Source organism: Perissodus microlepis, chromosome 4 (genome assembly GCF_051167445.1).
Source record: "Perissodus microlepis isolate ML-2025 ecotype Zambia chromosome 4, ASM5116744v1, whole genome shotgun sequence".
In the NCBI taxonomy this organism is placed as follows: domain Eukaryota; kingdom Metazoa; phylum Chordata; class Actinopteri; order Cichliformes; family Cichlidae; genus Perissodus; species Perissodus microlepis.
Window position 1 is genome coordinate 8,439,186 of NC_140464.1, and position 13,776 is coordinate 8,452,961.

The 13,776-nt window shown below is 38.1% G+C and overlaps 1 protein-coding gene across 2 annotated transcripts; it reads right to left on the bottom strand.

Annotated features, from left to right (window-relative positions):
* Positions 1–1,255: 1,255 nt before the first annotated feature.
* On the bottom strand, positions 1,256–13,439 carry stat3 (signal transducer and activator of transcription 3 (acute-phase response factor)). Of its 2 annotated transcripts, XM_084925425.1 has the most exons (24): positions 13,206–13,439; positions 10,596–10,745; positions 10,028–10,271; positions 9,843–9,935; positions 9,673–9,754; positions 9,469–9,569; positions 8,725–8,876; positions 8,382–8,540; positions 8,083–8,175; positions 7,863–7,922; positions 7,722–7,751; positions 7,532–7,625; positions 7,399–7,446; positions 7,138–7,221; positions 6,528–6,626; positions 6,250–6,385; positions 6,101–6,153; positions 5,913–6,007; positions 5,420–5,559; positions 5,106–5,327; positions 4,899–4,941; positions 3,450–3,509; positions 2,515–2,612; positions 1,256–2,264 (listed from the first exon to the last, which is right to left on the bottom strand). In XM_084925425.1, exons 2-24 carry the CDS (start codon positions 10,721–10,723, stop codon positions 2,224–2,226), a joined length of 2,355 nt encoding a protein of 784 aa, XP_084781551.1. In that variant the 5' UTR covers positions 10,724–10,745; positions 13,206–13,439; the 3' UTR covers positions 1,256–2,223. The 2 variants fall into 2 exon arrangements, with proteins under 2 accessions (XP_084781551.1, XP_084781552.1); XM_084925426.1 differs by lacking the exon at positions 3,450–3,509.
* Positions 13,440–13,776: the final 337 nt, after the last annotated feature.

Genomic DNA, 13,776 nt, shown 5'->3' on the forward strand with positions numbered 1-13,776 from the left:
TATGAAAAGAGCATCTTAGAAAGGCAGAATGCCTCAGAAGCAAAGACAGGAAGAGGTGTACAAATCTGCAGAAAAGAGCATCAAACAATTTTTGAAATTTCAGAATAATTTCCCTGGATGTGAAATTGTGAATACTTTTAATATCTTCATAAGATTGCAAGAATCTGGATAAATCTGCATACCAGATTCAGTTTTGGATCCCTCTGATCTTCAGGCCCTCAGGGGGTACTGCAATAAAAACAGGCAAAATTCTGTGTTGTAATCACTGGAATAAGTCCAGAAATCATTGTCTGTGAACACACTTCACCACAACATCCATCTTTTTGGGACGAAGTCTCATTTAAAATAGACTGAGACAAAGTGTAAAATTGCTCTGTGGTCAGATAAATCAAAATCTGGAATTGTCTAGTTTTTTATCAGCGCTCAGTCCAAAAGGATACAGTTTTGATGGTAGCGGAGTGAACGGTATAGACGGGTTTTAAAGCAACATACGTTCCCATCCAGACACTGGTTTTTAGAGAAAGCCTTACATATTTCTAGGTGTTTGTAGGTGCTGAAATGGCCTGTGTCCAGATGTTTCACCAAGTGAAAAAAGTGATGTTTTATATATTCTACTGTGAATAAAATGAGTTTAAAAGATTGAATTGTTACTTACAATTTACACAGCAACCCAATGTTTTTGGAATTGGGGTTGCAGAACTAATCTGACTTTATTGGACAGATCAAAGTGAAAAAAATCCTTTTTACTCCCAAGTCTATGGTTATATTACTTGACTGTTTTTAGCGCCAACCTTTCTTTATGATCTTTTTTAGAAAACCTTTGATGTTTCAGCAAGCACAAAGTGCCAAGTGCTTCATTTTTGGCACAATAACTGTGTGGACTTCTCAAGTGTAAGTGTTATTTTAGTTCAGGCAGGTGTGTGATGTGTAAAAAGGAGTTGGCGAAGGTTAAGCATCAAAATATCAGCTACAGAGATACCTGCAGCACTTCTCCAGGATATTAAGCACCTGTCTGAAGCATTGTTCACATGCAATATAAAACATAAATAAAAGTAAAAATAGGGTAATGACACCATCCATTGATACTGACTTCCTCAATTAGTCTTATGCAATTAAGATGGTGCTTTAATGAAATGAAGGAGCTTTCCATGAACTATAAAGCAACTGTGGACAACTTACACTCATTTATAGATCAGCGTAGGCTGTTTTACTGGAATTCCTCCTTCAAACACAAACAACACTACTGGCTGAGGAGTAATTCATTAAAATGGTTTATTTACATTTTGAGCACAATGCTGTTTTCTCATTCTGTAACTCTTGCTGATAAAACTGCCAAACTGACAGCAGATTTACACTGTGGCAATAACAGGTGCAGTTTTGAGTTGTCTATTCCACTAAAAATACCACGCCAAATACTGAATGACCCCACCACGCACCACCAAAATATCACAGTTACACAAAGCAAAATCATGTTGTGAAGGTCTACAGAGGGATTGCTGCTTGTGCTAGTCTTTCTGGCACCATTAATAGGCGCCTTCACTACAAGACAAAGAAACATGTGGCTTAAATTGTACAATATTAAAACGAAACATTTCAAACCGTGAGCTCACAAAAACTGCATTTCATAACTTCTCACAATGCTAAAGGAGAAAAAAAAACTTTACATGAAAATAATTTCACAATTGTCAGAAATTTCTTGTCTCTTTACACACCTCGATTGGCTGAAACAAATACAAGAAATATTCCAATTTGTGTAAAAAGCATAATGAAAGAGAAACTGTTTTATACAATCAAGATAGGGTGAAACAACGACACCATGCTGCGTTTGGCAGGGACACTGAAAAAGCCTAGCTTATACAACAATTACTCTCATTACATTTTGTCATTCAAATAAAAGAAGACATTATTCATAATTTTTCTAAAAGTAAACAACCTATAACTCGTGCTTAAATGTTTAATGTACTTAAAAAAAAGAAAAAAAAATATCTATTAATTATAAGGAGAACCATTAAAAAAAGAGTAAGTGCCAATTCTGTTTCAAAAGAAAACCTTCCAAGACCAACTGCCTTCCCTATTGTGTGAAAGTGAGAAATTTTTTACATAGAAAAAGAAACAAACTGTACAGGCACACTATGTGTGGAGAGAAAAATGAATCAAGAAATTCTCTAACATAATATGAAACCCAACAAAGAAGGAAGTGACTGAAGTACTCGATGACTCTTTTCACATAGGCGATGCTACATCCATTTCCAAAGTGAGTGAATCTGCAGATTAAATAAATAAACAAGAATAAAGCAATTAATATTTCAGCCGAATGAAGTACATTTATGCTTGACGATTAGGTCTTATAGTAAGAACATCTTTTGAACATAAGGACATTTTGGCAAGTCCAAGTCCTTTCAAAGGGTCTGACACATGGTTGTAAAGATAAATAAGTGTTGGGGTGAGGAGGTAAAGCCCTGGAAATGTACAAATACAAATGTGTGTGTTTGTAGTAAATGTAAGTAGACTCACCCATATGCCCTGGAGTAGCTTCAGCTTCGTTGTGCATCAGGGAGTCAAGGGTCCGGGGTGACATGGGGAACAGGTCACTGGTGTTTCCAGAGTTTGTGCTGTGAAAAACAAACAGAGTAAAGAGCATAATATTAAGTACTATGCCTGGCGATGGCTACACAAATCAAATATGAAATACTATCTGTGGTAAGAAAAGTGATGAGGAAATGTGATGCAGCTATCAGAAGTTAAAAAAAGGAGCTGTGATTCTGCTTTGATAAACAAAAGATTGGTTATTGAGTAAATAAGTCACTCCTGTCTCATCTCACTCTGGCAGATGATTTAGCATTGCCTGTGCACACAATCACTGCAAAAGAGCAGGGCAAGGGATTTTGTTTTTAAATGTATATAAACAGCATAGGTCATTAAATGCATTTTTTTTGCTTTAAATCAGGCAGTACTGTGCTCAACTGAACAGAAGGCAAACTGAACGGATGTTAATGACAACTAAGGATTAAGTGGATCGAACAGGCCACAGTCTTTTGTTAAGGCTTCACAAAAAACAAAGTCCCCTTTTTGTCTTTTTTCTCCCACCAAACTCACTTCAGCCTTGTCCATTTTATCATGGAACTGATTTTGAATGTTTTACCTTTTTATATTATTTTAATCACTTGTCACTCAAACTATTATGACATCTAATTCGGACCGTTTAAGCCCTACAAAATAATGTGGATGAGGAATGATAAAGAAATGCCTCCAGGAAACAAGAGTATGGGGTGAAATAAGTGAAAGACTAATGAAAGGCAGGGAGCTACTTTTGTATTAGAACTAGGAACAATGCCTGTATGTTGGACTCAAAAATAGGAATTATGTAGGTGAAATTACTACCCATCAAACACACAAAGTGACAAAATGCACACACAGCCCTACATGCCAACTCCCCCCGAGTGGCCTACCCTGGGAATCCGTTCCCAAGCAGTTCACTGTCCGGCAAGTCCATGAAGACGGAGGGACACCTACGGAGACAGGTCAGGATCTCACTGAGCAAACCTCACCATCAAACCTACTAATACAAGGCCGATGACCCGTTTCTACATTCCCCTCGTGTCAGTCAACCTCACTCTATAAAACTCACCTGCAGCTAATGTCCAATTCCTCTGCCTTTCTCATTTTGTGCTCATCTCAGACATTCAGGAAAGATTTAATGATTGTCAATAAATATTAATCGTGAATACTGAATATTCTAAAATGGGAATTCCATTCATGTTGTTTCCCTGCTAACTGGTAGAATTACAAATTTAGAAGTTTAAAATGCTTCTTTGTGCTTCCTTTCGTTCATCCTTAAGACTTTAATGTATATTTTGAAGTCTAAATATGGTCTAATAAACAGCAACATCAGTTGTGATTAGGGATGGGTATTGTTTAGATTTTGCCCCACTGTTATCAGTACAGTGAACACCTCTTTGAAGCGAATGCTCTAAACCCTAACCATTAGACATTAATATTAATCAACAAATCTACGACTACACAGTTAGCTGGGTTGTGGTTACTTTTTACAACTTCTCCATTATTCTATACTGAGTTATAATGAACTCTATATGTGAGCTCTTTGCTGCTTATGCATTGGCAGATCTGCTTTCTTGTACTTACGGTAATGGGCACTTTCCATATCAATTCTAGTGAAAATGAATGCTTACATTTCCCACCCCCATCACTAATACTCTATCTGTGGGTGTGTGTGCACAGTTCTGGGGCTGCCCCTGCCCTTCATTTATAGATTCCAAGGACGAGAGCTCTCTTCTCGCTTGGGACTACAACACATGATAATCTCTCCAGAGAGAAGAACTGACAACATTACAGGTTATTGATACTTTACGCTCAGCACTGGTGCCCATTTAATACCATATTTTGGTACCCATCCCTATATATGATAAGAGAAAAATCCATACTAAATATTTGGAAATTGCCAGTGAGTCAGATGATGGCGTACAGAAAGTGTGAGACATGGCTATTCGCATGTCGAAAATGAAAATAAATTACTTTCACATGTGCTCAGTGAATACACAGCCAGATGGCCCATGTACAAAGTCAGTCTAAGCCAGTTCCCTACAGAATCTAATACCTGGGTTCACAACCCTTTTTCTGAACATTATGATTCCTCCTTCCTCCTTCTCACACTGAGAGTTAAAACCTCTATGTAGTTTTTTTCCTGAACATTTGATTAACATTTGCCACATGAAACAGTCTGAATCGGTGTCTTAATCAGGAACACTCAGTCTTCACAAAAGAAAATATCAACAGGAAGTACAAAGAACTAATATAAGCGGTGGTCACTGTTTGGCATGCGACCATCCTGTAAATATTATCACTCTGAGATACGGAAGAAGGGAGTGGAAGATACTTACGGGGTAACGCAGATGAACTTTGTCTTCAAATAAGGCTGAATAGCTGTTAGGGAAAAAAATTGGAGAAAATAATGAGCACTATTAAAAACAAAACAAATTAAAAAAAAACTAAAAAACACTTGCAATGCTGTTATAAACATACTGAGCAATATGTTTGAGTTTCTTTTTAACTAAATAAAGACTATGAAGAACAAGGCAGTAACTTACTGCTCGTTGAGTCTCCTCCCATCTCGGCTTCAGGAGCTGCTTCTGGCCTGCAGTATTTCCCAAAGGCTTCCTCTTTGGGAATATCAGGATATAGGTAGACAAGAGGTGAAACCAGGATATTGGTGGCATCCATAATCTTGTAGCCCATGATGATGTCAGCAAACGACATGCTGTTGAGCTGCTGCTTGGTGTAAGGCTCCACTGACTGGATCTGGGTCTTTCCTATATAAACACAAGAAAGTTCAACATCACAACAAAAAGAGCACATGAAAAAAAAAGATCATCAAAACAGCATGAAGTTCTGAACTACTCACCACTGATGTCTTTCTCTACCCATGTAAAGGTGATGCCCCCCTCCTTGCTGCTCTCGCTGAAGCGCAGCAGAAAGGTACCGGGAGGCTTTGGACTCAGAATAGCTCTCTCTCTCTCCTTACTGATAAAACCCATGATATACCTGTAGACATATGAAGAAATGAAAATACTCTTAACCCTGTAACACCAAGTTTGTAATATTTAAAACAGATTTCTTTTTGTCAGAAAAACCTAAATAAATTGCACAAAAACACCAGCTATATTAAAAAAAAGATACCAATTAAAACATGTATGCACTAATTTATAATTAATATTTTTGTTTAAATGTGTCATAAGGTTAAACGATACACTCCAGTATCAAACATTTTGAATTTTCTGGCAATTATTTCATGGTTCAGGCTTTACGGCTTAAAGAAAGTCTCTTCCATGTCAAAAAATTTTCTAATATGAAAGGAAGGTAAAAGGCTTGACTGTAAACAAAGCATGACCTCTCACCCTTCATTCCACAGTGCAAGAATGTACTTTTTCACCAGGTCAATAATGTTGTCAAGCCACACCCAGAAGGAGAAGCCTTTGCCTGCCATGTTTTCCTGTGAAGTAGAAGAAAAAAAAATAACTCATACAAAACAATAAAATATCACTAACAATAACGCTGAACAATTTAGTGCCATTTGTTGTAGTACCTTACAGAACTTGGCCCAGGTGATTTGGCATCCAGAGTAGTTGACACATGGTCCTATATAGATAATTAAAGAATTAAATCAGATCAGATTAATATAAAGAATCGTGAAAAACTAAAAAGACTTTGATATTTTAGGGCTTGTCATCAAACCTAGTAATTTCTCAGCCAATGTGGTGAGCTGTTCAATGGTCAGGCCTCTCTTGGTGGTGGAAGAGAACTGCCAGCTCAACACCTCAGCCACCTGGTCCCATGTCCCCACTGGAGGTTTGGTGAAGAAGTTCACGTTCTGTGCAAAGAACCCCCAAGGCAAAATGTTTTGAAAACATATACATTTCCTACTTTCTACTCAAACAGATCTTCAACTCCATTGAGTTAAGATCCACCTCATGCAGAGTTTAGTCCCTTTCCACCAGAGGGTGCTGTCTTACCTTTGGGTGGTTAGTGAGCATGTTGTACCACAGGATTGAAGCCCAGGCATTTGGCATCTGGCAGATGTTTGATATAACTACCACAGGCAGGGAATGGGTCTGCAAAAACATGGTGTGTGTAACAAAAAAACAACATCCATCATTCAAATGTTATTTATACATAATGTTGTTTGTCATATATTTTATTAGCTTTTAAAAAAATAAATAGACTTGAAAGTTATTTTAATTTTAAATTAGGATTAACGCATTACTAAAGGATCTGCAAATTCAAATAATATGATTCTCTAACAAATCACAATTTGCATCAGCGTAAATCTTCAGTGCCAGTGACCCTGCCATTACGTGTGGGCAGGTCAAAAAAAGGGCAAACAGAAGAAATTTTGTGTTTTCAGAATCAGTCCCTGTAGAAGCTGTTGATGAAGGTGACTGGAGGCGGACGACTTCATAAATGACTAACTTGTCTGGTGACTAACTTTGTATTGGGTATCATATAACAAAACTGCATTGTGCTTCGGGAGTGTTTCGAATTTTGCTGATTATTAGTGTTGCTTGGGTTAATAATGAAAGCAGAAATATGCTCTATTTCATGACACACAGTGGCAGTACTCACCTCCAGATCTATCTTCAGGCCCTGGTGATAGACCTCTGTTTCAAACGTGATAAGATGCAGTTCCTCAGTGACAATCAGAGAGGCCTAGAAAACAAAAAACAACCTACTTAAATCTCTTTATAAAACTATATGTATACGAGATAAAGAGGACTGTTAATTACAGGTTAAAGCAGAATTTTTCACATGCTAAATACAGCTAAGATTCTGTAACGAGCGGTTTGTTCACTACATTACACAAGTCCAACAAGAAATAGGACTTACATCGCTATTGGTCCGTCCACCATTACCACACCTTTGTTCTCGCAGGGTCTGCAACAAACAGGAAGTCAGTGCTCCACAGAAGGCCTTTATCAGATTACTTCATAGCTTTCAACCAGTAAAACGTTTGACTCACCAAGTGTTTAAACTCTGCTGACAGGCTACCATTGTTGGACTCCTCCATGTTCATAACTTTTGTGTTAGTACCGAGGATGTTAAACTTTCGTGATCTAATAAAATCATAGTAGAGCACAAAGTAAGAACCTTTTCTAAAATACTACACATTAAAAGCTCTGAGGTTTGAAAGTTTGTTTTTAAAGTCTTACCCTCGAATTGCAGCCACATCACCAGATTCCCTGAAAAATAGAGATGCAATGAGTAAAGCAGTAAATTTGTTTTGTCTTTCTAACCTAGTGATCAAAACTTAACAGAAATGTTGGATGATAAAAATATATAAATAAACTCACTTATCAATGCAAACTTTAATTTTCAGCTGGTAATTGAGCTCAGGAAACTTTACCAGTAACCTTTAAAAATTTGAGAAAAGAGACAAGACAGAACAAATTCATCCACTCATTAAAATGACTGTTACACTTCCCGTTATACAGGACACAAACAATGTTGCAATAAAATGTATAATCCCAAGTATAAAAATGTACAATCCGGTGTTGTAATCCTGACTCTCACCTGACTTTATTTGTGAACTGCACGCCTGTTTTGATAACCAGAGGTCTGTCCGGATGCATGGGCATGCAAGGCTGTCTTTCAACCACAAAAGCACTATGACACAGAAGCATCACATCAATACATGATGAGCAGTGTTAAAGGTATAAGTTCCCTAAGTAGTAATTTTAAATTTTTCTGAAATTTCACATTTACAATATAAAAACTGTGAGAGACTATGGGAAGCCTTAAACAAGTCAATAACTTAAATCCATGCAGATCAAGTTAAGACAAAAATCTAAGTAGATAAACATCAAATGTACCTCTTCATTAGGTTTCTGAACAAGTCCACAATTTTCTCCTCAAGTGCGGGCCGGTGCTGAATGATGGGGTCTCCTTTGTAGGACACCTTCTGTTGGAGCTCTTCCAGCTTCTTGATTTGCTGACGAATTTGGAGCTGGGACTCAGCCAAGGATGTAATCCTGATTAAAGTAATAATACAAATTGCAAATCAGACACTTGTCTATATGAAGGGAGTAAGAAGAGCAGAGACCAAAATCCACAGTCACTTGGCCAGAATCATTAATTTATGATGTGAAACCTACTGTGAACATATCTAATAATAAGCAGTCAACGATTAATCTCTGCACCAGTTTCAAAGTTTACCAAGTTTCAAGGCGATCGAGACAGATGTTTGGAGGGCCTCCAATACAAGCAATCTGCTGTCTCCTCTTCCAGTCAGCCAGTTCTTCATCTGTCAGGTTCTTCTGTACATAGTCCATGGCAGTCAACAAGCCTCCCATCTCCGTAACAATTTGCTATAACAAAGCAAACACAGCACACATTAACCATTGGCATAAAGAGTTATAATCCATCTGTGGTCCAAACTTTGTACCACTGTTAAAGATTCAAACAATGGCTGTGTTAATATTCAGGTTTAAGACTAAGATTATTCTTTACTATAATTCAGCTAAACATTTAGATGTTTATCAATCTTGCATTTATAATTTTTAGCCAAATTTCTATTTTCAACATTGATGAATGTAACTAGCAGTAGTTGCTTGTTCAGTACACTGCTGTCTAGCAAAATTTAATGGTCAACATATGTGCAGCATGCACAACTAAGGGACATTTGGTTTCACAGATGCAATGCCACATCTATTGCTTTTTGTGCTAGCCAGCAAACTTAAACTGGGTGTGCCAGCTTAAGTCCAGAGGTGCTGTTTCATTTCGATCTAATTACTTCCTAAAATGCCTCTTTATACATTTTTGCATGCCCTGAAATGTACAAATACAAAGGTTTCCCTTTATAAGGCATTATAATGTGTTTCGAATATCCTTGTTTTATAGATGTTACCTAAAGCACTTGACATAACACATGCTTAAAATCAATAAAGTTTAAAAACCCACCCTCCTGAGCTGATCCAGGGCGCTCAGCATCTGCTCGAGCTGGGCCATCTTCTGCCTCGTTGCAGCTGCCTGGCTATTTCCATTTAGATCCTGGGACAACTCTGGGAAGAAGGTGAACAGGTCACCGTTAAATTAACTTTTAGCTGTTAATACAGGCGACACAGCTAAGAAAATTACATCAAAAACATAATAAGATAATTATACCTCCTTGGCTTTTTAGGGTCTTGTAATTGAAATCAAAGTCATCTTGCAAGTTTTCAAGCATTTTCATCTTCTGTTCCATATCCTGTGGAGAAATGGGTGATAATGTACATACATTTATGCCAAGAAAGACCAATTACGTAAATGTAAGTGACTCTTTAATGGGAACTAACCTGGACCCGCTTCCTGATGTCTTGAAGATTGTGCTCCAGTATCTGCTGCTTCTCTGTCACTACTGTTCCAGTGGGATGGGCTGCCTGGCCATCCTGCAAGAGAATAAAAGATATACTACGTAGAGCCATTGTGCTAACTATATACACCATAAAGTCTGAAGCTAGGTCAATATTGCTGTATGAACCTGTGTAGCAGAGGTGGCAGTCTGCAGCAGCCTCTGTTCTTCCCACAAACAGCGGGCAACAATGCGAGCAATATCCATCGGTTTCTCCAAGTACTTGCTCTGCAGATGCTGTTTAATCCTGCGGAGGTTATGCTGGTAGAGCACGTTGTTCTCCTGCAGGAAACGGCTGTACTGCTGATCTATTTCTCCCAGGAGGTTGTGGAACACCAGTGTAGCATGTGACTCCTTATTGGCAGCGTAAGCCCTTGTAAACAACAGGTAAAGTGATCAGTATGTGCTCATTTCTAATTTTTCCTCATACATTAAGGTCAAACTCATCCCCATTTGCCACAAGAATGAGTACTCGGGTTAACAAGCATACTGACACATTATATCAGAGTGCTCCGATTCCTGTGGTGGTGTTATAAGGAAAGAAGAGGGTGATAATGAATAAATAAAAACATTTGTAAAGCCAAAAAACATTTTGGAAATCATAATGAGTGGCCATCTCCCAATCCAAAGGGAGAGAAAATTACATGAATTAAAATGTAATTTCACAACAGAGCCTAGAAATGTAATTATTTCTTACCAGTCCTGACTCTCAATCCAAGGCGCAAGAAACTGTCGTAACTCCATGGGAAAGCTGTCACTGTACAAGTGGTAGAGTTGCTCCAGGTACCTGGTCTCCAGCTGCTGTAACTGGTTCCACTGGGCCATCTTGACACTCACCTCCTTTGGCCTACATAAAAAATATGAGTGAGACAACATAAATTCTCCCAAAATTCTATGAAAATACAAACTGATAATACATACTGCCACAGTTCCTGATAGAATCAGTAAAACTAACTGTAGGGAAATAGCTAAATATCAAGTTTTCTCTGAAAACGATGTCAGGCCCATACAGGCTTCCTATTCAGTACAGTCACTTCCTGTTCACCGAAACACTACGCCTCCACCAAGAAATTTAGGCCAACACGAACAGCTGTCAACTCCCTGAGCAGACAGGAGTTAATGATCTTTGGTGGTAACTTTGCCTCGAAGGTATGTCACTGCACTTTCTGTACTTTGCAATTTGAGTAATAGTGTTTCATTTATTTTCAATCAACTGATATCAGATATAACTCTTATCTAGGTTATGTGACTATAACTTTTCCATCAGATCCACTTGAGAGGTTCTCCTAGCCTTATCACATTTTCAGCTAAAGGTTACACCATTCCCTGAAGAATTTTCTACTGTACACTAACAATAACCAGACATTCAATAAATCAAAAAGGAAGCCATTTCCTTTGTTTAATCCTTACATAACATGTTGGATAGTGTTGCAGTAACATCATTCCACTGAATGTGTGTACTGTGTTCTCTAACACACCTAAAGTTCGACTTTAAATATAGGCAGAGACGTTTAACAAAGCTTACTCATGCTTGGTAGCTGCTGACACAGAAATGTACTTGACAAAAAACAAAACTTCACTTTCTGTTTCCAAATGTAAAGGTTTTCTCCTGCTGACAAAGCATACCACCGAAATAATGCTGTTCATGTCTGAACAGGTTAAAACACGGACCTGAATTTCCATCTGTCAAGGTATTAGCATTATTCAAATCAACACTACATAGGTTCCATATTCATACACATGGAGGTGAGTGCCTTCTCAAAAGCGTCATTTTAAAACACCAACAGAAAGTGGATTTCCCAACATTCACTGAAATTAGTGTTCAAGGAAAGCCACTAGTTTCGGTAAAACCCCCCAAAAAACAAAATCACTAATATGCTCACTAATATTGTGTTGCTATTTTAAGCAGTTAAGGCACATAATTAACTGTCCCACAAATGTTGCATTTTTCATATGACCCATGTTCCTCTTTCCACATCATATGAAAAAGATGCATTCATGCATGGTATAGATTTCTGGGCATGTAAAAACCCTGAGAGGATCAAACCAAAGAATAGGCAAGTCTTTATCAGCTCAATAAACAACAACAACAACAACAATAAAACAGTATTTCAAGTGTTAACCATGACCCTTAGGCACAGTTGTACGTTTATTGTGTAACCTACTTATCCTGTTTCTCCTGAAATGGCTGGACTATTTTGACATTTACTAAGCCCTTCAGTGAGATCTCTGCAGAATTATACATGTGCAGTTACAGAAATAATTGTGTTTTATTTTTAATCAAGAGTAACTTTAGACAAGCAGCTTGTTTATGTCAGATGAAAGGAATCCATAAAGTCTAAACAACTCATCTGTTGGTTGCATAACTTAGACATTTTGCTTAGGTCTCACACATTTTGTGTTCCTTTTCTTTTCACACCTCTATCAATGTCTGAGCTTTAAAACTAAATCTAAAGCTCTCAAATTAAAATCCACAACTCAGAATTAGTTATCATAAATAAACCTGTCTACCCAGCTTGTCCACTGCCCTATGCTCGGAAGTAAGCGGCACAAACAGTGCCAAGCAAAGTGCCATTCATTAAAACTCATACCTATGATATTCCAGGAAGCACTTCCTTGAGACAACAACGAGAAACAGAAAGCATGTCAACCTTCACTGGCAGTGGATGAAAACAATAGTACAACTACATGTGTTATTAGGCAAAAATAAATAAATAAAATACTGATTGATTATGATGTGCGTCCATATTCAAAACTCGTCAAAAGTTAATAATCTGCTAACTCACTGTCCCCAATTAAAGCCTAATTTATTGAATGCAAGCCTTGAATCATAAGGCTAGGTAGTGGGTGTGCTGTCCAACTGATGGCATGGTGATGGGCGTGACAGCTTAAAGAAAACAGAAAGAACTGAACTGAATTTTCCTCGGTCCAAAGGGGCATCCCGTTAAAGCCCACCTTCCCTTTTTAAAGCATATCAGATGTACTGCCATTATTAAACGAGGCGTTAGAGAGTAGACGAGAAAAACAGAGCACACAAACACAAAAACTCTTAAATATTACGTCTGTAATATACATTTTACAAGAAACGAGCAGAACTGTAACACACTTAAAAACGTTATTACCACTTTAATAAATGATGTATCACTGTGAGCAGAGGGGGTTTCTCCAACGTGAATAATTAAGAACCTATAAAGTACTGCAAGTCTACCCCAGCCCCGTTATGGATATTAGAAGTAGACGTGCATTAGCATTACGTTAAAAATATAAAATTTACACCAAAAGCAGAAGTCGATTTATATTTGCTTACCTGGCTCGATGCCACTTATTTAGAAAGTTTCTTCGCCAAAACAGTAACCCTTCTCATAAAACACACTGACGATAACGGTCAGTGGCAACTTTCGTAAAGATTTTACCCACAAAAACGAGGGAAAGCGCTCGAAAAAAACCCCGTAAGTCTTTATATTCTCTTCCCAACACGAGAAACGCTTCTTCGTCGCGAGTACGGATCTTTCAGTCAACCCATCCCCTACATTGCAGACTTTCCAGCCAGCCAAACTCCTTAAACTATTTTACTGACATTTCCAGCCGCCAATAGTGGTCTTCAACTCTGCTGTCACCAATCACAATGCAGCTTATAAGCAAAGGAGGCGGGACACCAGCTTGAGGTTGGTTGAGGAGGTCCGCTGTATCGCTGTCGCAACTGAGCTGTTCTTTTCTGAACACCCTCCCCCGGGTAAGCCATAGAGTAGACGTTTACGCTGGGTAGCACCGGAGGGAGCACAAACATTTTCACGGAACAGCCAGCCTAGAAGTCATCTGAATTACCGGCAGTGCCGACGTCATCGAGAGTTTAATAACACTAGAGCGCTTCATTATTT